Source organism: Geotrypetes seraphini, chromosome 4, assembly GCF_902459505.1.
Source record: "Geotrypetes seraphini chromosome 4, aGeoSer1.1, whole genome shotgun sequence".
NCBI classification, from domain to species: Eukaryota; Metazoa; Chordata; class Amphibia; order Gymnophiona; family Dermophiidae; genus Geotrypetes; species Geotrypetes seraphini.
The window spans coordinates 155,609,724-155,635,309 of record NC_047087.1 but is presented as its reverse complement, the minus strand read 5'-3'; the positions used below and the strand labels follow the sequence as shown (position 1 = coordinate 155,635,309).

The following is a 25,586-nucleotide window of genomic DNA, read 5'->3' as shown; positions in this document are numbered from 1 at the left end:
ATTTGGGAGGTGTCTGAAGGATTCAAGACAAAGTTGGAGAAGTTCCTGCTAAACTGGAACGTACGCAGGTGAGGCTGGACTCATTTAGAGCACTGGTCTTTGACCTAAGGGCCGCCACGTGAGCGGACTACTGGGCACGATGGACCACTGGTCTGACCCAGCAGTGGCAATTCTTATGTTCTTTGAAATGTGCTTGTGCCATGTCTTGGCTTTATCCCCTGGTGGATCTTTTAACATACGTTTCACTTCCCTGAAGGTGAATTTCTCAGTGGCACAAGGCATCAAATGCATTTCTCTCCCCAGTGACGGGGAGGGGGGGGGTCATCCTTATGCACCTGTTTGACTCGGCGACCACCATCGTACAGGCAGCGTTGACCTTTTCCTTTGTGGCCAGGACAATGCCATTCCAAGCTTCGCCATGATTGCAAAATGGTTGTGCCCCGGGACCTGGATTTCCTGGTCTTGGGTGTGGTCTTTATGACTGATGCCCTGTATGATATGTTGAAGGGTCTCTTTAAGCTGTCCACTTCTTCCTTTCAGCTCACAGAATGCTGCGGATCAATCAGTGATTCATCCTTTAAGTCAACATTGAGCCGGTTGCTCTTAAGGGGTTACCTTTTTGTTTGGCCTGGGGTTCAGGGTACTCTCTTCCTCATCCCTTCAGGCATTCTCATCCTTACTAGGGACTCTCTGCTAGCCATTGGTTTTCCTCTTCCCAGACTGTGGTTCAGTGATTTTCGATGCTATACACCCATGGGAGGTTGTCCAGCGGTGCCTGCAAGGAAACAGTTATGGTGTCTGGCCGGTGCCTCCCCTCCAGCATTTAAAGTGGTTGTTGTCTACTTGTGCTGGCTGAGTGCCAGGTCCTTTCCTCCGACCATTGAGTCTTGGAGGTCCTCTGAGATGGCTCCAAATTAGACTTTCTCTGTCCTCTGCCCAAGTATTTCCTGGATTCCCTGATGGGCTGCTCCTAGAAGGCGGATTTTCTGGCTTGTGCGGCTATAGAGCCTATTCCTGAGCCAGACTTGGGATCTGGGAGATATTTGTTATCCTTCCTCATTCCAAGGAATGGCTCCGAAGCTTCGAGACCAATTCTGGACCTACATGAGATCAATAGGGTGCCGAAAGTGTCTTGCTTCCACATGGAGACTGTGTGCTTGATGTTTGCCTCTGGGGCTCTGAGGGAATTTCTAGTTTCCCTGGATCTAATGGAGATGTGTTTCCATGGTCCCATCTTGTCAGACCACTGGAAGTATCTGAGGTTTCATGTCCTAGAACGGTGTTTAAGGTTTGCGTCACTGCCCTTCCATGGTGTCGACGCTCAGGTCCTTCACTACAGTGATGGTGATGGTGGCAGCATATCTTCATACCCTAGATATTTTGGTTCACCTGTCTCTTAGCATCTAGTTGATCAGCCTGTGGGGTGTCAGAATATTCAGTTGTGCAGTTGCTGCAGTGCCTGAGTGGGGTGTTCGACTTCAGGAAGAGTCACCTCGTGCCGACACAGGATTTGGAGTACAGGGGAGTTTGTTTTCCTATGGCCAGAACACATTGTTCCTGCCCATATTCCATCAGGAGAAGCTCCTACTAGTCCTCAGAGGCCTATGGGTCACTCCGTCGGGGGGAAGGCTTGTAGGCTGGCTGCGTGCAAATGCAGCATGCACCTGGCTCATCCCTGCATGGAATTGCTGATGCGGTGGTGGTGGAAAGTTGGATGGAGCATGTCAGGTGGCAGAGTTGGCTTTGGCAGAGTTGGCTTCAGGGTGGGGGTGGTGCAGCGGGCAGGGAATCTGCGGCAGCTTCAGCAGGGGGCAGGCAAGCTTTGGTGTGGGTCGGCTTTAAGAGAAGGGAGGAAGAGGGTGTGTGGGCGGTACAACTTAATTTTGGGGCAAAGGCTGGAAGGCAGTGAGCGGGAGAGGCACAAATTCAACACAGAATAGAGAGTTGCGCGGGGACAGAAATCCCACCTGTCCCCACCCGTCCCCGCCAAAGTCCCACCAGTCCACACCCGTCCCAGTTTGGACTCCCACCCGTCCCCACGAGGAATCCCTCCGTCCCCACCCGTCCCCGCGAGGAATCCCCTACGTCCCCGCCCGTCCCCGCGAGGAATCCCCTACGTCCCCGCCCGTCCCTATAAACTACAGAAATAGTTATTTCATTTAATTATGCTACTGAATTAAAGGCTCTGGTAGAAACCCATTTAAAAATAAGCAAAAAGACTATTAATTTGGAAATATTAATTGGGAAGAATACATACTTTGTAAACGGGTTTCTACCAGAGCCTCTAATGTTTATAAATTTTATCAACACAACTAATATACTACTTTATCCTTAAGCAAAAAAAAAAAAAATAATAATTTTTTTCATACCTTTATTGCCTGGTTTCTGCTTTCTTCATGTTCTCATTCAATTCCTTCCATCCACTGCCTCTCTTCTCTCTGTGTCTTCCATTTGCTCTGTTACTGTGCCTCTCCCTTTCTCCCCCCTCCCAAATTGGTCTGGCACCCATCTTTTTCCCTCCGCTCCCCCCATAGTCTGGCACCTCTGTCTTCTTCCCTGCCAGCGTCTTCTTCCCATTCCCTCTTCCCCATTTCCTTTCAGTGTCCTTCTCCCCCACCATCTTCCCCATGTCCTGTCAGGCAGCATCCTTCTCCCCCCTCTGCCTTCCCCATGTCCTTTCAGCGTCCTTCTCCCCCCTCTGTCTTCCCCATGTCCTTTCAGCGGCCTTCTCCCCCCTCTGTCTTCCCCATGTCCTTTCAACGGCCTTCTCTACCCCTTTGTCTTCCCCAGTGCTTTCAGGGTCCTTTCTCTCCCCCTCCTCCCGTTTACCCCATGTCCTTTCAGCGTTCTTTTCCACCCCTTTGTCTTCCCCAGTGCTTTCAGCGGCCTTCTCCCCCCTTAAGCGTCTTTTCTTCTCCACTCCACCTTTCCTCCCTCCCTGCCTCCACCTTTGTGGCGCTTTTGCACCCGACCGACAACAGAACAGGCCCGGTCGGACAAATCTCCCTGTCCTGTAGCCGCGAATCTAAATTACCTTCTTACAGCAGCTGGAGTAGTGAAGCTGCTGTAAGAAGTAATTTAGATTCGCGGCTACAGGGCAGGGAGATTTGTCGGCCGGGCCTGTTGTCGGTCGATCGGGGGACCTGACCGGCTGTGCACATTCTCCGGGGCGGACCGCCCCCTCCCCCCTCTTTCGTACGCCATTGCCTTCTCCCTACCTGCCCTGCCGCACACAGCCGACCGGAAGTCTTCCTGATGTCAGCGCTGACGTCGGAGGAAGGGAGGGCTTTGCTTAAGCCCTCCCTCCGACGTCAGCGCTGACATCGGGAAGATTTCCGTTCGGCTGTGTGCGGCAGGGCAGGTAAGGAGAAGGAGACTACCCTCGCGGCTCGAGTGCACTGCGATCCAACCCCGCAGGAACCCCGCGACCCTAGGGGGCGTTCCCACAGGATCCCCGCGACCCTAGGGGGCGTCCCCACAGGATCCCCGTGACCCAAAGGGGGAATCCGCGGGATCCCCGCGGGTCCCGCGGGATTCCCGTCATCCCCGTTCCCGTGCAGCTCTCTAACACAGAAGGAAAGGGAGGCATGAACATGGGACACAGAATGGAGAGAGGAAGGGGGCACTAACTTGGGACATGGGGGGAGGGAATAGAAAGGGAGAATTTTGGGGCATAAGTGAGAGTGAGAGATGGTGCTCATGGGGAAAGGAAGAAAGGAAAATTGGGCATGGAGAGAGAGGAGTGAGGGAGAGATGCATGGGGAATAGAAGGATGAGAGGCAGAAATGTTGGATATGATGGTGGAGATTGAAGGGGATGCAAGGGGGAAGAATGTTGGACATAATTATGGAAGGAGAGATGTGGCATGGTGTTGGAGAGGTGTGATAGAAGGAGAAATGGGCATGGGGCTGGTGGACAGTGGTGAAAAATGCTGCACATAATCTGGGGGGTGAGAGAGGGAGAAATGTTGGATGTGGCAGGAGAGGGGGTGGAAAGATTCCTGGATCTCTCAAGCCAGATGGACAGTGAGAGAGCGAGAAAGAGGGAGACTTGTTGCCAATAGGGGTGGAGGAGAGAGGAAGAAAAGTTGGACTCATGGAGGGACAGAGAGAGATGTTGGTTGGGGAATGGAATGAGGTCTGGAGGAGAGGAAGCATGCAGGAGGCAGAAAGAAAGAAATATTGGATTTGAGTCAGAAGGAAGTGCAACCAGAGACTCATGAAATCACCAGACAACAAAGGTAGGAAAAATGATTTTTATTTTCAATTTAATGATCAAAATGTGTCAGTTTTGAGAATTTCTATCTGCTGTCTATTTTGTACTATATTTGTTTATTTTTCTATAGTTTTTACTGAGGTGACATTGCATATTTTAAAGTCATCTGCCTTGACCTTTTTGAAAAATCCCCAAATATAAATAATAATTAATATTTTCTCTGCATACAGTATGCTTTGTGTTTTTTAATTTTGTGGTTACCATTATGTATTAATAAGATTATTGTGTGTATATGAAAAATGGATAGAAGAAATTGCATTACAATTTGTACTATTATTATGGGGGTAGAGTCAGCGGTGAAGCTTGTGCAGGTCTGGGCCGGAACTTGGGCGGGGGTACTCAGTTTGTTAAGCTTAGGTGGTACTTGACTTGAAGAAGTTGAGAAACACTGGTTTAAACCATTTCCAGCTTTGTAAGTATACACAACGATTAACTTTAGATGTCCATGACATTTAAAAAAAAAATCTAACACTGTGTGAAAATGTGTTTTGGAACATCATAAATATTTTTTATACAACTGAAGAACTATACATTTTCCTTTTCCTCAAGTGTGGAACAGACTGAGCACTTTTGAATATATTGTTCACCAAAGACATCAACAAGACAACCATGACAAATATCCAGAATGTCCTGAATCGCCTGCTCTAAAGATGAAACATTTGCAGGTATACATCAATGATCCCTCCCTTCATAAATCTCTCAGCTTTTTATGTTAATAGATACGCGTAAGCCTTTTTTTGATAATTTAATTTTGGCTGTTTATTATTACAGTTTATGATGATTCTGAAATCATCACCATTCTGTTTGTTGTCTATTGACACCTCTTATTTGTAAATTTTGTAACATTTTTAGTAGAACTTAGAGATTTGACCACTGCAGATTTCTAGAACATTTCAGGCTCTTTGATCTATTATTCCTGCCACAAGAATTATAGATGCTACATGGCTTTGGTAAACTCCCAGTAAAAGTCTTGCATGCTTGAATACCCAGAGGAAAGTATCCCATCCAGGATAGTAGCGAGGGGGCACATGTGACTCTGTCCCTTGTAGCAAGCTAAAGTCATAGTTGTTCCAGTGCAATTGGAATGGTAAGCTGTAGGGTTATCCATACATGCTCACAACTCCTCCTCCTTTTCCCCAGTCTCTGCTTCCCCCTTCAGTTCTTCCTTCTGTAGGTAAGCATGAAGGTATCATTCTGGTCTGCTCTCTTTATTTCTTTATTTTAGCAGTGGGGGTTTTTCAGTCTTTTATGATTGTTTGCATTTTTTGTGTGGCTCCAGGACTAGCTGAGACTGCTTGGAGAGGAGCAGACTTTGTCTACAGCTGGCAGGTGCATCCTTTTGGGACCTATACAGCCAGCCCACTGAATATTTGTGAAGCTCAGAGTTCCAGGCCCTCAGCATTTGCTCGTTTCCTTGACTTGGTCAGGAGCTTGAATGCAGGCTGTTAGGCATCAATAGCATCCTTTGGGGCACTCATGGTGCTGACTGCAGGTTCACACCCCTTCTCTTTCTAGCATTCATTGCGACCAGGGGGTGAAGGCTCAGTCTGACTGGCAGCCCAAAGATCTTGGTGTAATAGCTGACCAGTAGATTGAGGCAGAACATCCCTCCAGATTCAGCTATTCTTTCAAGGAGCTGAAGCAGGCTGCAGCACCTTTTCCCATGTACATGGTCTGTGAGTAAAGTCTGTGACAGCCTATGGGAAAAATCAGTGTAGGGGGATCTAAAAAAACCTGTGATTTGACTGTTTCTGCAGCTAGAGCTTTGTGTGTCCCCTACACCCCCCCCCCCCCCAAAAAAAAAATCCTCTTTTTAATTGTTTTTGGTCTGCCCTGAAGCATTTTAAAGCTGTTAGGGCACGAAAATGCTACCGTGGTGGCCTCCATTTATTTATTTATTTTAAAGTTTGGATTCCGCATATCTGACAATTCTATGCGGGTAACGAGCAACATATATAATATGATGAAAAAACACAATTTAAATAAACACAATCCGCTATAATAAAACCCTTAGCATGCATATGCACTTCAATCTCCATGCCACTGCATGTGCAGTAGAAGGAGCCTATGGCGGTATGCGATGCATGCGGCGGTTTCCTCCAGCTGAATAAGGAACCTGTGGCAGTTTGCGTGCGGCTGTTTCCTCCAGCTGAATAAGGAGTCTGCGGCGGTTTGCGTGCGATGGTTTCCATTTCACTACAAGGTGCCTAAGGAGCCTGCGGCGGTTTGCATGCGGCGGTTTCCCTATCGCTGCAAGGAGCCGGCGGCGGGCCCTGCCAGAGCTGCTTCAGAAAACACGGGAGCCATCTCAGATAAGCCAAAACCTGTGTGCTTGAGGCAGGCAGCGATTTTGCTTTGGTTTGGGGAAAGGGTGTTTGCTGGGGGAGCAGGGAGCGATCTTGCTTTGCTTTGGGAGAGGGGTGTGCTTGGTAGGGGGCAGGGAGCGATCTCACTTTGCTTTGGGGGGAGGGGTGTGCTTGGTAGGGGGGAGGAAGCGGTCTTGCTTTACTTTGGGGAGACGGGTGTGCTGGGAAGGGGGCAGGGATCTATCTTGCATTGGTTTGGGTGAAGGGGGTGTGCTTGGTTGAGGTCAGGAACTGAAAGGGACTATAGTTGAACTGCTTCAACTAATAGCCAATCTGTTGATCAAATCGGGGAAGATTCCAGAAGACTGGGAGGTGGCAAATGTTACGCCGATTTTCAAAAAAGGTTCAAGAGGTGATCCAGGAAACTACAGACTGGTGAGTTTGACCTTGGTACTGGGAAAGAAGGTAGAGGCGCTGATAAAGGACCGCATTATTGATCACCTTGATGGACACGATCTGATGAGGACCAGCCAGCAAAGCTTCAGCAGAGGCAGATCCTGTTTGACGAACTTGCTGCACTTCTTTGAGGGAGTAAACAGGCAGATAGACATTGTATATCTGGATTTTCAGAAGGCGTTTGACAAGCATGAACGACTACTTCAGAAAATGCGAGCCATTGAAACAAGGATGAAATACTCACGTGGATTAAAAACTGGCTGGAGGATAGGAAACAGAGTGGGGATAAATGGACAATACTCGGACTGGAAGAGCGTCACCAGTGGGGTGCCGCAGGGCTCAGGACTTGGACCCATGCTCTTCAACATTTTTATAAATGATCTGGACATTGGTACGACGAGCGAGGTGATTAAATTTGCGGATGATATGAAGTTATTCAGAGTAGTGAAGACACAGGGGGATTGCGAAGATCTGCAACATGACATAATCAAGCTCGAGAAATGGGCAGCGACATGGCAAATGAGGTTCAATATGGATAAGCGGGCCTTTGAAGTCTGAGCTATGTGATGACGTAGGATCAGATAATTGGGCTTTTCGCTCTATTTAAAACTAAAAAAAGAACGCCGCCGCCATATCTGAGGACGCAGTGGTCACAGCTTCTGGCGGTATAATATTTAGGTAACTTAGTGGAGGTATACTTTGTGACCAATGTTACGAAATGAGCAAGCAATAACTATAGCTTTTGTTTTCATAGGGGTTAAGCCTTGACAAAGCTGAGAAAGCGAAAAATGTTGGCATGCAAATCCCTAGCCAGACACCATATGATCTAAGCTAAGTATATGTTTAAACATTAAATTAAAAGTTAATATAAACAAAAGCAAAGCAAATTAAATAGTCACTTAAGATTTTGAAAAAGGGACCCGATGACGAGCTGACAAGTAAAACTTAGAGAGCAATGAGATGTTATTGAGCTCTAAGTGGTGCCGCTGAGGATCCTATAAAGAAACTATATAAGGGGTGCATGAAAAATAGTGGATAAATTTTACTACTATTTTAATAACCAACTGTGTGAGTTTTGTACCCTTGTTAAAAATCATATTATATATATAGTGCTTATTACGTGATTAAAAAAAAACAGTGCCAGCAGTCAGTGTGCCTGAATAGCCTCCACAGTGCCAGCAGTCAGGTACTGAACTCCACAGTGCAAGCAGTCACCCCATAGTGCCAACAGTCAACTACTCTAATCCACTGTACCACCAGTCACGCCAAAAGCAAACTCAGCCACGCCAAAAGCAAAGCCTACACCTCAGCGCCCCATTGTACTAAAATTGAACTACTCCGCTGCACAGTGCCAGCAGTCAGTATGCCTAAATACCTCCACGGTGTCAATACACATTGTTCTACACTACACAGTGCCAACAGTTAGCTACTCCAACCATAAGATTAAACAAACACACTTAAAGGAATATTAACAAAAATTATAACAACACCATGCCTACCAAAAGACATCTACAGGAAGAACAGTCACCTCAGCAGGTAGAGTTGAAGAGGAGAAAGGCCGAAAGAGAAAAACAAAGACAAGCATATAAATCTGTTTAAGAACAGGAAAATCAACGTCAAAAAAACATAGAACAAAAAAGAACTAATATAGCAACTCTGACTCCGGAAGAAAAACAATCACTGCATCAGAAACACGCCAAAAGAGAACAGCAAAGATAAGCAAGTATATCTATTGAAGAAAAGGAAAATCAACGTCAAAAAAACACAGAACAATGGGAGACGAGAATCAAGATGGCGACGGAGTGAGTCGCGCTGTTGGGTGGCTCCTGCACTTTGTTGCCAACTTTTTCAATTTCTGTTGGGAACTTACCTTTTTTTTCCTTTGTAACATGCCCAAACGCAGGGGCAAGCAGAGGAGTGTTCTTCCTGCCTCCTCTTCCACCTTTTTGACATAGCAAACAGCAATAACAGCTTTTGCTGTTTCAGCCGGACAGGGCGTTTCCGCTGACCGAGGTGGGCAGACCTCGGTCTTGGAGGGCGAAGTCTCGCTCAGCCCGCTGGGACCTGGAGTTCATCCGCGCCCCGGGACGATGTCGGGGATGCCTACAGCAGCCCAGGAAGCGCCGGAGTTGATGTCTCCGTCGGCGCTGCAGGTTTCGCCTTTGACCCCAGATGAGGATCATAGCTTGCTGACTTCCCTACAGCCAGCATCTGAACCCGGAGGACATGAAATTTGGAGTGAAGCAGGAGCCTCCAGGAATATCTCCCCCCAGCTCCTCTGATCAGACCATCGGTGATTGACATGGAAGCGATCTGGAGTGCCTTGGAATCTTTGCATAAGGTATGCTCCCAGTTTGTTTCCTCGGTTCAGAATTCTAATACTCAATTTAAAACCCTTGAGAAATTCCAATGCCAGTCTATTAGAATGGACAAATTAGAAAAAACTGTGGCAGAAGTTAAAGTATCTACTAATTTACACCTGAAGAAAAAAGTTTTGCTTACTAGGAAAATAGAAAATTTGGATAATGCAAATAGGAATCTGAATTTGAGACTCTTAAATTTTCCTGTCTCCAAGTTTCAATCACCTAGAGATTTATTTTATTCCTTATTGAAATCAGGTTTGAAATCTCCAGAAAATAACATGCCACCGTTACAAAGGTTATTACCTTAATCTTCCAAAAGTGCATGAAGAAAAAGGAGGAACATCACCAGGAGAATTGGATCTCACTGGTATGCTAGAGACATCCCAAGAGGAAATTTCAGTTAGAGCCACTTTGCTGGTAACTTTTGTTTTTCTTCAAGATAAGGAAGCAATTCTTCGTCTATTTTATTGGACTGATAATGTGGAATTTCATGGATTCAAGATTTCAATATTTCCTTATGTAATCGAAATGGACGCAAGCCAGACGTAAGAAATTTCTGGCTTATCGTCAGTTAACTTTGAATTTGGGAGCAACCTTTCAGTTACGTTTCCCATGTAAATGTTGCATTGCATATCAGAATAATAGATATATCTTTTATGAACCTGATCAGTTACAATTCTTTTTTGAGGGTAAAGCAACTACAAGAGGCCCAGAGACTTCCATGGAATCTCCTAACCAGGCTAATAATTGACTCCAGCTGTACTCTGTAATTTGATTAATTTAGTTATTTCTTGAAGTCCAACTTCCCTTGGAATTTGCTTGATTCTCTCTCTCTCTCTCCTTAATCTAATCTAATCTAATCTAAATCTTGGGTTTATATACCGCATCATCTCCAACAGGTGGAGCTCGACACGGTTTACATGGTTAGGAAGCAACGGAACTCCAGTGGGTTTATAAAAGTAAGTAAGAGAGAGGTTAGGTGTGATAATAATAGGGAGGGGACGGGTTACGTTTTGGAGAAGAGCCAAGTCTTCAGAAGCTTACGGAATGGTAGAAGGGGGCTCAAGTTGCGGAGAGGGGAAGGGAGACTATTCCAGAGCTGAGCGATTCTGAAGTGGAGGGAGGACCCGAGTTTACCGACGAGGGAGATACCCTTTGAGGAGGGGAAGGATAGTTTTAATTTTTGCGTGGGTCTGGTGGAGAATGGATTTGAGGAATTCCAGGATAGAGGAATAAGAGGTGGAAGGATGCCGTGGAGCATCTTGAAGGTTAAGCAGGCACATTTAAAATGGACCCTGGAGATGACAGGAAGCCAGTGCAGCTTGGACAGGAGTGGAGAGGCATGGTCAAATTTGCTTTTTGAGAAGATAAGTTTGGCCGCGGTGTTCTGGATTAGTTGGAGTCTGTGAAGGCTTTTCTTTGTTAAGCTAAGGTAGATGGAATTGCAATAGTCCAATCTGGAGAGGATGATGGACTGTACGAGCACGGCAAAGTGTTTTTGGTGGAAGCAGGACCTCACTTTCCTCAGCATGTGAAGGTTGTGAAAGCATGTTTTTATCAGGGAGTTGAGGTGGTCGTTGAAGGATAGCGAGGAATCTATGGTGATGCCCAGAACTTTGCTAGAGAACTCTAGTTGTAGAGAGGTGCCTGTGGGCAGTGGGATGGAGGTGGGTAAATGATCAAGTTTGGGGCCAAGCCAAAGTAGTTTGGTTTTGGATTCATTTAGTTTCATTTGGACTTTAATCATGGTTACTAGTATGGAATTATTTTATAATTTTATTTTTGGTTTTCTTCTTAAATTGATGTATTTCCTTTCAAGTATTGTTTATTCACCTTGTAAAAGAATATAAATTAAAAAAAACAAAACACAGAACAAAAAAGAACTAAAATAGCAACTCTGACTCCAGAAGAACAACAATCACAACACGCCAACCTATATAGACCCATTATAACACATCTGTCACAGAGGAAAAAAATCCATATCCAACAATCAAGGACCGGAATACAACCAATGGCAGTTCTGAATGACATGCTGAATATTAATGAGGACAACATTAAAACACACACATGTGGGTATTTAGATCACATCTGCAACTTTTGTAATGCTAAACATTTTGAAGCAGAAAGACCTTCAGGTTGTAAATTTTCACAATGTTGCTCAATTACTACAAATCCTTTCATCCAGCAACTCATGATGGGTTAGCATCACTGCAGCAAAAATTTCTTTGATAATATACGATCTATAAATAGTGCCCTAGCATTTGCCTTCATGGGAGCTAACATTGCTCCTCCACCTGGCTATGGCCCATACTGTTTCCGCATCCATGGTTCAATTTGTTACAGAGTAGGCACATTGCACCCGCAACAGGGACAAAACAGACAGTATGCACAATTAGCTGCAGAACAAAGAATGCTAATTTCACCAAACTCAGGAATAAATCCAGAACTTATGCAAACACTAAGCACACTTATGGCACAATACAATCCATTTGCAGAGGCCTGCAAAATGTTCCATCACATTGAAAAAGAATATGAAGAAGATGCCACCAGAACACGCAATGTTACTAAGGAGGTGTCTATGACAATAGTGCAAGATCATAAAAATGACCAAAGGTGCTATAACGCACCAACACATAATGAGGTTGAACCACCACTTGAACCACTACTTGAACAAGATCTCCTTATACACAGCAAACCAAGTGCAGAAGATCCAAAACAAAGGATAACACAAAAAATTAGTGTCCTTGATCCAAATCTGGAACCTATGGTTTACCCATTGCTGTTTCCATATGGGGATCAAAGCTGGGGAATTGATATACCTTTGCAACACAGACCTTAGTAGGCTTAACAAATCAGTCACGAAATCAGTTAGGGTAACACAAATGCAATATTATGAGTACCGTCTTTCCATCAGAGATGTATTTAGCCCCTTCTTACATGCTGGCCGCCTTACACAACAATATATAGTAGATGCATATGTCAAAACTGAAGCCAACAGACTAAATTATGTACACCAAAATCAGCCAAAATTACGAGTAGAAAAATACTCAGGATTAATGGACTATTTAATTAATGAAGGCCTAATTCCTGGAAAAACTTATATTTTGCCTTCCTCATTTACAGGTAGCCCCAGAAACATGCTACAAAATTATCAAGATGCAATGGCAATTGTCAGAAAATATGGTAAGCCTGATCTTTTCATTACAATGACGTGCAACCCCAAATGGGAAGAGATTATTCATAACCTACAACATGGTCAAACTGCTGATGCACGACCAGATTTAGTTGCAAGAGTATTTCACCTAAAACTAAAAGTTGTGATCAATGATATCTGTAAAAAACATATTTTTGGACTAACAAAAGCCATTGTCTACGTAATTGAATTTCAAAAGAGGGGTTTACCACATGCTTATATACTACTCATTCTTAAAGATGATAGTAAACCAAAACCAGAAAAAGTGATAGACAAAATTGTATCTGCAGAAATTCCAAATATAAACACTACTCCTCGCTTATATGCAATTGTAACAAAACATATGATACATGGACCAAGTGGATCACACAATCTTTATTCTCCATGTATGACAAATGGCAAATGCACTAAGGATTATCCAAAGCAATTCCAGCAACAAACTGTTGCTAATATTAATGGTTATCCCAAATACAGAAGACAAAACACAGGCCAAATTTCAAATGTTAACGGCAAGACAATTGATAATTCTTGGGTTGTACCATATAATCCATATCTAGCCCTCAAGTACTATTGCCACATTAATGTTGAAGTCTGTGCTTCTGTGAAAAGCATCAAATACCTTTTTAAATATGTGTACAAAGGTCATGATTGTGCAAATGTTATAATTGAAGAACATGGTAGTTTAAATCATGATAAAATTAAAACCTTTATGAATTCAAGAAATGTGAGCGCTCCAGAAGCAGCATGGCGTTTGAATGGATTTGAAATGCATTATCAATCACATACCATACACAGGTTAGCAGTACAACTGCCTGACAAACAAACTGTATTTTTCAACTCAAATAACATTTCCACAACAGCACAGATAGCTTCACAACGCAATACTCATTTGACAACTTGGTTCAAACTAAATCAAGACCAAGAAGCAAGGAACATATTATACTCAGACATTCCTTTACACTATGTATTTGACTCTGAACATTGTACTTGGAAATTATGTCAACGCATGTATTCTGTCAACTTACTGTCTGATCCAGAATGCTACTCTCTGCGCCTCCTATTGCTCAATGTGTCTGGTGCAAAATCCTTTGAAGATCTAAGAAATGTAAATAGAAATATCTACCCCACTTTCCAAGAGGCTGCCAAACAAAGAGGCCTCATTAACGATGATAAAGTATGGGATAACACTCTGGAAGATGCTGTCCATTACAGCATGCCTAAATAGCTAAGGGAGTTATTTACATATATCTGCATATTTGCCTCCCTACAAACTATGAATAACCTTTTTCTAAAATATGAACAATACCTCATTGTAGATTTAGTTCACACACATATCACTCACAATAATGATTGCACTGTATGCCGTAATATAGCACTCAAAGAAATATCCAACGTTTTACTACTCCATGGAAAAAAGTGTGAAGATTTTAGATTATCATCCACACTACCAAATACTGACCTACTAACAAATACCTATGACCAAATCTTTCAAAAACAAACAGCTGAACAAATGTTGACAACCTTAAACATAGATCAAAAAACAGCTTTACAAGAAATATTGTCAGCAACCCAAAATGACAACCTCTCCCACCGTTGTTTCTTCATGGATGGCCCAGGAGGTAGTGATAAAACCTACCTTTACAAAACACTTCTCAGCACATTTCGTACACAAGGTAACATTGCACTCCCTGTAGCCTCCACAGGTATAGCAGCAAATCTTCTTAAGGGTGGGAGAACATTCCACTCCCAATTCAAATTACCTGTGCTTATACTTGAGAACTCAATAAAAAATATATGTCTTGTTACCATCCGTGCTCCTGTAAGGCACAGCATGCACATGGGGACGTGACCAAAGCTCAGATCTGGCGTGTCCCTTTCCACTAAAGAATCCGGTAAACAGAAGCTCAGTCAGAAATGGCCAAAACAAAAATAGCTTTATTTTCACCACTGGTTGAATAAACCCAAAAATACAGACTTCAACCTTATAACTCAGGATGAACTCTCATTGCATGAAATTATTACATTACATTAGTGATTTCTATTCCGCTTATACCTTGCGGTTCAAAGCGGATTACATAAGAAGAAGCTAGACATTTCCAGGAGGGTACGTGACATTTAGGGTAAGACATAGTTACAGAATGAGTATAGACTTGGTAACATTGGATGAGAGCAGTTATATTACATTACATATCAAACCTTTTACAGGCGTTGGTAGGTAATAAATCGGTAGGAAGAATTAGGTGTTTTTTTTTTGGTCGGTTGAGGATATGGTGTCAGGGAGTGGGTAACCTGGTCGGTGTATGTGGAAGAGGAGATTAGGTGTTTTGAATATGCTTTTTGAAAAGTAGCGTTTTGAGTTCTTTGCGGAATGCTTTGAAGTCAGATGTTGAGGTTAACAATCTGGTTATGGAGGGTTCGAGTTTTGCTGCATGCGTTGCTATGAGGTTATCGTAAAGCTTTGTACGATGAGTGCCGTTGAGTGGTGGGTATGAGAATTGTGTCAGTGTTCTTCTTATTCTGGGTGGAAGGTTTCGGTGTAGGCGATCGATTAGATAGGCAGGTGCTGTACCGTTGAGTACTTTGAAGATTAGACAGTATAGTTTGAATTGGATTCTGGCTCTGATCGGTAGCCAATGTGAGTCTAGGTAGGCGTTAGTTATGTGGTCATATTTTCCGAGGGAATAGATTAGTCTGAGAGCCGTGTTCTGAATGGTCTGTAGTTTTTTGATCATTTTTGTAGGACATGGTAGATATAGGATATTGCAGTAGTCCACAAGTCCAAGTACCAGGGATTGAACAATGATCCTGTAGTGTTCTTTGTCGAAGAATTTCCTTATACCAAAACAGTTCTGATAATGCACTCAGTAAGTTTGTGCTTGAACCCAAACTAAATAATATTCAGTCCTCTGCTTCTGGACTTTAATCAGGTAAGCATCATAGTCCTCTTCACCAGAGCAATAATGTTCAAGCAAGTAAAGTTTCAATATGCAGTTTATATCACACACAAAAATCCTGTACTGATCAAAACCTCAGTATTAGGCACACGTTTCCTTTGCAAAACGCTACTGCAATTATCAGGCACAGCTGTGCAGGGTCAACGAGATCTCCTAGCTTGCTTCACCATTCAGGAAATACATTCACAAACGGCTTGTCAGTAATACATACCTTCCTGCTTTACAGAAAACCTCCAAACGTGGCTTTCCAGGAGAGATTTCAGACTGGCTTTAAACAGGCATGAGTTTAACTGGCAGCATAGAAGAATAAACAGTCAAAAACCCTAATCTTTTGCTTACTGCGTTTTCATAGCTATTGGCTGTGTGTCAGCTCCTAAGTAGCTTTCCTGTACCTCCATGGCTTCTCCTTCGGGCTGTTCCCCAGTATTCCAGACAGGAGGCAACTCTTCCGTCTCTAGCAAAGGGCAGTCTGAGAGGGACTGCCTCTCCTCGGACTCCCACTCTCCCGTATGCTTCTCTCCTGTGTGCCCCTTTCCTGTTCTCAGAAGCCACGTTATATCCTGTGGATAACCACTCCCCCTCTGAGAAGGTGGGGGAAGGGTTTTCCACACACCAGCAAGTTTCTCTCTAACCTTGGCTCTAACGGGCTGCTCAAATGTTCTCAGCCTTCTGATATTGTCAGGGACAGGTCTGCACAGAGTGTAGCTTTTTCCCTTAACCTTTTCCTGCCCTACTTCTTCTACCTCCATATCATAGTCTGAGCAGAAGTCAGCTTGCTCAGTTAATTGATTAGTCACCTGGTAAGCTCTCCTAAACCTAGGCTCAGTAAGGTTTCTCCTGCTTCTTGGAACAAAACCCGGGATGGATTCGGGTTTGCTATGGGAAAAACCCAAAATGGACTTGGGTTTGTCACAGTCTCAATTCTACTGATGCTGAAAATTTAAACTAATCATTTGGGATGAATGTACTATGACCCCCTCTGTAGCTCTTGCAGTGGTTGACAAACTACTTCAAGAAATAATGGATAACAACAAACCCTTTGGAGGAAAAGTTTTCTTACTTGGTAGAGATTTCCATCAAACACTTCCCATGGTGCCTCATGGTGACCGAACAAAAATTGTAGAGGCATGTATAAAGAATAACAAGCTGTGGCCCAAATTCAAAGTCCTCAACCTTAAAAACAATATTCGCTCAGTTGACACTGATTTCAGCATTTGGTTCATCAAAGTTGATAATGGTGATATGCCACACATTGACGGCTTGCCTGATGACATAATTGAAATCCCTTCCAAAATTTTAACCACAGACAATGTCATCAAAGACTTTATTGGAGAAAAAATTCCTATTGCCGATATTCCAAAATTAACAAAAAAAAATCTATACTTTGCCCAAAAATACTCTGATGTTAACACCATAAATGAAGAGGTACTCAACATTTTGGAAGGACAAACTGTAACATATCTCAACTCAACCTCAATTGATGACTCAACTCAGGTAGATACACAAAACTATTCAATAGAATTCCTCAATGAGCTAACTCCAACAGGTATGCCAAAACATAAACTCAACCTTAAAAAGGGAGAAATAAATATGCTGCTTAGAAATCTAAACACTAAAAGAGGATTGTGCAATGATAACCGCCTCATCATTAATGACTTAAAGAACAACCTCATCATTGCTCAAGTAATAACAGATTCAGCAGGAGAGTTAGTTTTTATTCCCTGTATTGATATGGCTCCAACCTCCACTAATTTGCCCTTTACATTACGAAGGCAACAATTTCCAGTCACATTAGCCTTCGCCATGACAATTAATAAAACTCAGGGGCAAACCTTAGAAAAAGTTGGGCATTTACTTGCCAGAAACAGTATTCAGCCATGGCCATTTATATGCAGCTTTTTCAAGAGTTAGGAGTTTTTCTGACATTCTGATGACAGTTGTAGACGGCCCTAACCAAGGAAAACTATTACCAAACTCAAGCAGAATAGTCACAAGGAATATTGTCTATAAGGAAATTTTATAGATATATGACATTAAATAAAACAAAAACAATAATTTCTTAAACTAATCTTCATATCAATAATAATAAAACCCTTAGTCGCGCATGCACACTTTGAAACTCCGTGCCTCTGTGCCTCCACATGCACAGTAGAATAGAACCACCAAGCAGGGAAGCGTCTGAGCACCAGGCATTCCTTTGGACCCTTTGATTAGTCAGGGTTTCTTGTGTTGTCTGGAAAGTGTGTGTTATGTTCAGGTGAGGGGGGTTTGGGGTAACCGAGGCTTCGGTCTACATGTTTGCATGTTTGTATGGATAGTTAGTTGGGGAGGGGGAGCAGTTTGGAAGAGGAAGAAGATAGTGCCATTGAGATTGGTACAGGAGTGAAGGATCACACAAGATGAGATTTGTGAGGCATTTTGGGATTTTTAATTGCAGCTATATGCCCCTCCTACAGAGGCGACTTTATTGGGGGGGGGGGGGGGGGGGTGAGTGGTATAGGGGTCTGCTGGAAAAAGGGGAAAACAAACAATTTTTGAGACCCGGAGCGTACAACAAAATATAAGAGAAAAAAATTATTTATGATTCAGAAAACTGTTTAAAGTCTGGAAATCAACCGTACAAAGGATATTAAAGCTCACACGGTAAGTTTTCAGTAGATTTTGTGGGCTGTTAAGTCTACACATCTATTCTAGCACCCGTTAATATAACGGGCTTAAACACTAGTTTAAAATAAACAACAAAAAAATCATAAAATAATAAATTGAAAATAAGCTTCTAAAAAGCAATCGTACATAAAGCTAACAAACATACAGACCTAAAATAACAGCAGCATCGCAAATGACATAATACAAAATTTAAAAGACGCACAATTCAATATTCAATCTCATGTCAAATAATTACGCTCAAACAGTTTTTAGCATCTTATAAAACTGGAGAATATCTGTGGCTTGTTGAATCGCTACCTGTAGCGCATTTCAACAAAATAATCCCAACACTGTCAACATCGCTTTATGGTTCCCCAACAACCTCATGACACTAAGTGGTGGCACTTCTAAGCACAGCTTATCCATGGATTGCACTTTGTAAAATGGCTGATAGCGATGAAGTAAAGAGCGCAAAATAAGAAGACAATCATCTTTCAACAGCTTAAAAATAATGCAAAGAACTTTAAAATTCAACACGAACATAAGGACATAAGAATTGCCGCTGCTGGGTCAGACCAGTGGTCCATTGTGCCCAGCAGTCCGCTCCCGCAGCGGCTCTTAGGTCAAAGACCAGTGCCCTAACTGAGTCTAGCCTTACCTGTGTACGTTCTGGTTCAGCAGGAACTTGTCTAACTTTGTCTTGAATCCCTGGAGGGTGTTTTCCCCTATAACAGCCTCTGGAAGAGCGTTCCAGTTTTCTAGCACTCTGGGTGAAGAAGAACTTCCTTATGTTTGTACGAAATCTATCTCCTTTTAACTTTAGAGAGTGCCCTCTCGTTCTCTCTACCTTGGAGATGGTGAACAACCTATCTTTATCTACTAAGTCTATTCCCTTCATTATCTTGAATGTTTAGATTATGTCCCCTCTCAGTTTCCTCTTTTCAAGGGAGAAGAGGCCCAGTTTCTTTGATCTCTCACTGTACGGCAACTCCTCCAGCCCCTTAACCATTTTAATCTCTCTTCTCTGGACACTTTTGAGTAGTGCTGTGACTGCTTCATGTACAGTGACCAGTGCTGGACGCAGTATTCCAGGTGGGGGCGTGCCATGGCCCGGTAGAGCAACATGATAACCTTCTCCGTTCTGTTTGTGATCCTCTTCATAATCATTCCTAGCATTCTGTTCACCCTTTTCGCCGCTGCCACCGCGCATTGCACAGACGGCTTCATTGATTTGTCGACCAACACTCTCAAGTCTCTTTCCTAGGGGGTCTCTCCGAGTACTGCACCAGACATCCTGTATTTATGTATAAGATTTTTGTTACCGACATGCATCTCCTTACACTTATCCATGTTAAACCTCATTTGCCATGTTGCGGCACATTTCTCAAACGTGTTTGTCATGTTGCAGGTTTTCGCAATCCTTCTGTGTCTTCACTACTCTGAATAACTTCGTATCATCTGCAAATTTAATCACCTCGCTCGTTGTACCAATTTCCATTTCATTTATAAATATGTTGAAGAGCACGGGTCCAAGCACCGAACCCTATGGCACTCCACTGGTGACACTTTTCCAGTCTGAGTATTGTCCATTCAACATAAGAACATAAGAATTGCAGCTGCTGGGTCAGACCAGTGGTCCATCATGCCCAGCAGTCCACTCCTGCGGTGGCCCTCAGGTCAAAGACCAGAGCTCTTACTGAGATCAACCCTACCTGCGTACGTTCTGGATCAGTAGGAACTTGTCCAACCTTGTCTTGAATCCCTGGAGGGTGTTTTCCCCTATAATAACCTCCGGAAGAGCGTTCTAGTTTTCCACCACTCTCTGGGTGAAGAAGAACTTCTTTACGTTTGTACAGAAACGAACCCCTTTTAACTTTAGAGAGTGCCCATTTTCTCTAATCTCTCGCTAAACGGCAACACCTCCAGCCCCTTAACCATTTTAGTCACTCTTCTCTGGACCCTTTTGAGTAGTACTGTGTCCTTCATGTACGGCGACCAGTGCTGGACGCAGTATTCCATGTGGGGGCGTACCATGGGCCGATACAGAGGCATGATAACCTTCTCCGATCTGTTCGTGATCCCCTTCTTAATCATTCCTAGCATTCTGTTAGCCCTCTTCGCCATCGCCGCACATTGCGCGGATGGCTTCATCGACTTGTCGACCAGTACTCCCAAGTCTCTTTCCTGGGGGGTCTCTCCAAGTACCGCTCCTGACATCCTGTATTCGTGTATAAGATTTTTATTACCAATATGCATTACCTTACACTTATCCACATTAAACCTCATTTGCCATGTCGCAGCCCATTTTTCAAGCATGTTAATGTCCTGTTTCAGGTCTTCATAATCCTTCTGCATCTTCACTACTCTGAATAGCTTTGTATAGTCTGCAAATTTAATCACCTCACTCATCGTACCAATTTCCAAGTCGTTTATAAATATGCTGAAGAGCACGGGTCCAAGCACCGAACCCTACGGCACTCCTCTCATGACGCTTTTCCAGTCCGAGTATTGTCCATTTACCCCCACTCTCTGTTTCCTATCCGCCAACCAGTTTTTTAGCCACATGAGTATGTCAACCTCGATTCCATGGCTCGCAATTTTTCATAGTAGTTGTTCATGTGGGACTTTGTCAAATGCCTTCTGAAAATCCAGATATACAATGTCAACCGGTTCACCCTTGTCTATCTGCTTGTTTACTCCCTTGAAGAAGTGCAGCAAGTTCGTCAAGCAAAATCTCCCCTTGCTGAATCCGTGCTGGCTGGTCCTCATCAGATTGTGTCCGTCAAGGTGATCAATAATGCGGTCCTTTATCAGCGCCTCTACCATCTTTCCTGGTTCTGAGGTCAGACTCACCGGTCTGTAGTTTCCCAGATCTACTCTCGAACCTTTCTTGAAGATCGGCGTAACATTCACCACTTTCCAGTCTTGCGTAATCCTTCCCGATTTGATCGACAGATTGGCTATCAGTTGAAGCAGTTTAGCTATTGTACCTTTCAGTTCCTTGATTACCCTCGAATGGATGTCATCTGATCAATCTGCATGCATACTTCTTCTAGACTGACCGTCAACTGTGTCATTTTCCCGTCTTTGTTTTCCGCATATAGCCTGTCAGCTTCCAGTATGTTGTGTAGATCCTCTTTGTTAAATACATACGCAAAATGTGTTCAGTTTGTCAGCACTCCCTGGTCATCCAACAGCTCCACCGCTTCCTTTGTAGGTCATTTCCCCTTAATATACTGAAAGAACGGCTTGAAGTTTTTCGCCTCTTTGGCTATTTTTTGCCTCATAGTTTCTTTTGGCCCCTCTTATCGCCTTAAGGTACCTTCTTTGATGCTGTTTGTGCTTTTTCCAGTTTTCGTCTGTTTTTGACCTTTTGCATTCCTTAAGCGAAGTCTTCTTGTCTCTGATCGCTTCCTTCACTGCTACAGTGAGCCACACCGGTTCCTTGTTTTCTTTCCTCTTGGATCCCTTGTTGATATGCGGTATATATAGATTTTGCACCTCGGTGACTGTGTCATTAAAAAGGGATCATGCTTTCTCTAGAGTTTTTACAGTGCTTATCCTCTTCTTAATCTTCTTTCCCTCCATGAGTCTCATCCCTTCATAATCTCCTTTTCAGAAGTTCAGTGCCTTGGCCATCGTTTTGGATCGATGTTTCGCCCCTGTGTCCAGGTTGAAGTGGATCATATTGTGATCATTGGTTCCCAGTGTCCCCTCTACTTCTACATGTTGCGCCGGTCCTCATAGTCCATTTAGAAATAAGTCCAGAATTGGATTTCCTCTCGTATTTTCCTTGACAAGTTGTTCCAGGAAGCAGTCGCCTAGGTTCCATTCTATCCCCGGATAATTGAAGTCACCCATGATAACTGCATTTCCTCCCTTGCAGTTGCGTTTAATCTCATCCGTCATCTCTCCATCAATTTCTTCGGACTGCCCTGAGGGTCGGTAGTAGATGCCGATCTTCGTTTCTGTTCCATTTGTTCCTGGAATTTTGACCCATAGAGACTCTAACTTATTCTTCGTTTCTAGTGTGTTCTCTCCGGTAGACTCAATTCCCTCTTTGACATATAGGGCAATGCCCCCACCTTTTTGATCCATTCTGTCTCTGCGGTATAGCTTGTATCCGGCAGCACAGTGTCCCAGACGTTTTCCTCATTCCTCTATGTTTCTGTGATGCCGATGATGTCAAGGTTATCTTTTTGTGCCATAGCTTCTAATTCACTGATCTTATTCCTTAGGCTCCTTGCGTTCGTGTACATACACTTGAGTTTGTGGCCTGTTACTTTCTTGCATTTCCTTCACTCTTGTATCCCTTTCGATCTATCTATCGGATTTCTGTCTTGCCTATGATCCGGTGAGTCTTCCCCGCTATCTTCCTGCAAGGTATCCTCTGGGTATACCAGTTCCCGAACCATCACCTCGTGGTCGACTGTCGGCTTTCCCCTTCTTCCTAGTTTAAAAACTTCTCAATTTCTCTCTTGATGTTGCTTGCAAGTAGCCTCGTTCCTTCTCTGCTGAGGTGGAGTCTATCCTTCCTGAATAGCTTGCTCTTTCCCTAGAATGTCGTCCAGTTGCGCATGAAGTGGAATCCTTCTTCTTCACACCAGTGCCTCATCCACGTGTTGACTGCTTACAGCTCCATCTGCCTCTTCTCATGGGCCCTGGGTACCGGCAGGATCTCTGAGAATGCTACCCTCGGCGTTCTGATCTTCAGCTTCCCTCCTAGCATCCGGAACAGGTCCTTCAGTCCTTTCCTGCTGTAGTTCCTGTTGCTCACGTTGTTTTTCCCAATGTGGATCACCACCACCGTATCTTCCTCTTCCACACTGTCGATGATCCTGTCGATGCGGCTCACTATATCTTCTGCCTTGGCAGGTCACCATCTGATCTGTCTTCCTCCCGCTATGTGGTTGTTGACTTGTCTGATGATGGAGTCCCCCAAGACAATTGCTGTCCTCTCTATCTTCTCTTGCCTCTCTAGCCATAGGTCTGTGTCCCTAATGTATGACCATCTCTCCATCCATAGGTCCGTGTCCTCTGTGCACTTCCATCTTCTCTCATCCCTCATCCTGGCGTTAGCTTGCACCGGACTCATCTTCCTGTGGGTTCCCTCCGCTGTTTCCAGGTCTCGCTGCTGCGTCACCTATTTCTTCCTTGTGGTTATCCTCCAGGTGGTCCTCACTCACTGTAGGTGTATCTTGGCAGCTCCACTGTTGGAGATTTTCCATAGCCTCCCTGTATGCCTGCTCGATGAACTTCTCTAATTCCCTGACTTCTTCTTCAACGGTTTCCTCTGTCATGAAGTTTTCTGCCTCTCTGTCCTCCTCTTCCACTGCTCGAAGTGCTTCTAGTTCCAGTATTCTGCCCTCCAGAAGTCTGACTTGCTTCTTCAGGCCCTCCAGCTCCTCGCATCGAGTGCACATATAAGACCGCCTCCCAGAGGGGATATAGTCATACATATGGCAAACGGTGCAGAAAACTGGGTAGCTCAACATCCTGCTTCTGTCTGCTGCATCCATTGCTGTCCGCTTGCTGGTCTGTGGTCTGAAGTGGCATGGTATTACCTTCAAGTCCTTGGGTCAATGGTGGCAACGATAGAGGTGGTGTCCTGGGCAAAGGCACATATGCACCCCTCCAGGACACATTGCTGTCTTGCTGGTTGTCTTAGAAAGACTCTTTGCAAGTTCCGCTCCCCTGGGCAGCAGCAGCCAAGCGCAGCATAAGCTGGTGGTTTCGTTCACAGTCTTTGGCGAAGGGGATCTCTCTTCAGATAGATTCATGGGTCACCTTAATAATGAATGCCAATTTGTTCAGCTAGGGGACTCATTACAATGGTCACCCAGTACAAGGCTCATGAACTCCATCTCAATAGAAGTGGTCTATCAACAGACTGGAACAAGGCTGTCCTGTGAACTTCAATAAGATAAGTTGCTCAACATTTCATATTCTGCTCTTTTCACTGGTTTTCAGCATTATATCTGCTTAATTTCTCTTCTCCTCCCTGTTTCATACTTAAAAAAACAAAAAAGCACAAAAAAATAAACCCTTCTCTTTCCTCTGTTAAATCTTATTTCCTCTTCCTCTTCATAGGAATAAGGGTAAGACTTTGTTAACTCTAATTAAATTCTGGTGCCTGTGGCTCAGGGTGACTAAAGTAGGGAAAATCCTGTTATAAATCCTGTGTTTTAGGGTAGCCACTGATTTGTTATAGAACCTGCATTTCTGTTTAAAATACTGTGTTTTAGGTGGTATAGAGCCTATATTTCTGACTCACTAGTTTTTAGCCATTGTGTCTGATTAGGTGGAGAAGGGAGGGGCTCTGTTTTACTTCTAAGGTTAATTGCATTATCTTTGGGACATTGCTGTGAACAAGGCTGTCCCTTGAACTTCAATAAGATAAGTTGCTCAACATTTCATATTCTGCTCTTTTCACTGGTTTTCAGCATTATATCTGCTTAATTTATCTTCTCCCTGTTTCTTACTTAAAAAAAACAAAAAAAGCACAAAAAAATAAACCCTTCTCTTTCCTCTGTTAAATCTTATTTCCTCTTCCTCTTCATAGGAATAAGGGTAAGACTTATAGTCCCACCATATATAGAGACCCAAATAATCAGGACTACTCAAATCAATTCACTTCACAACCAATCAAGATGACCTTTATTCTATGCAATCACTGTGGTGCTTTAATTCCAAGACATACTATTTGGAGGCTTAAGGCTTGCCCCATCTGTCTTCAACTTGCTAGTATTAAGGAGGAGCTCTGCAAACTTAAACAGGAATTGAATACAATTAAAGCAGCTTTCATCACTCCACAAAATCATACCAACTTACCACCTCTACCTCAAAGAATAAAACAGCCCAGGAATAAATGGGTCACAGTAGGCTCAGGAAGACTGCGACATGTAACACAGAAACATCCACCTTCACAAATATTACCTCTACAGAATTCCTTCACTCCACTAGTGCACTGCGATACTCAAGAAAACAGAAGGGAGGTGGGACTGGAACCAATGAAGGTAACTCAAGAGAGCAAGCACACCCTAAGCACAAATAAAAAGTCCAAAAACAGAAAACTATTACTGTTGGGGGATTCCATCATCAGAGGCATTAACCTTGGAACACAAGGCGAGGAGACCAAAATAGTGAAATGTCTTCCAGGATCCTCAGCTACCAGGAGTTCCAGGCAAATACAGACTATAATTAAGGAAGAAACTAAGGATTTTAACACTGATGTTGTCATCCATCTGGGAACAAATGACCTAGCCAACAACTCCACACTTGCAGCACAGAAAGCTTTTCGGGAGCTTGGTGAGGGCGTGAAACCTTTTGTAAACACTTTAGCTTTTTCTGAAATACTGCCTGCATATGGAAAGGGGGAGCAAAGAGTGAAAAA

The 25,586-nt window shown here is 43.6% G+C and overlaps 1 protein-coding gene across 7 annotated transcripts in view; it reads left to right on the top strand.

Annotated features, from left to right (window-relative positions):
* LOC117359220 (probable palmitoyltransferase ZDHHC1) overlaps window positions 1-25,586 on the top strand; it is a 570,963-nt gene that overhangs the window by 336,868 nt on the left and 208,509 nt on the right. For 6 of the 7 annotated variants that reach the window (XM_033941591.1, XM_033941593.1, XM_033941589.1 and 3 more), the window contains 2 exons: window positions 4,825-4,940; window positions 12,524-12,583. In XM_033941591.1, coding sequence (XP_033797482.1) covers window positions 4,825-4,940; window positions 12,524-12,583 — 176 coding nt within the window. The remainder of the gene's footprint in view (window positions 1-4,824; window positions 4,941-12,523; window positions 12,584-25,586) is intronic. The other variant, XM_033941590.1, reaches the window with a different exon arrangement.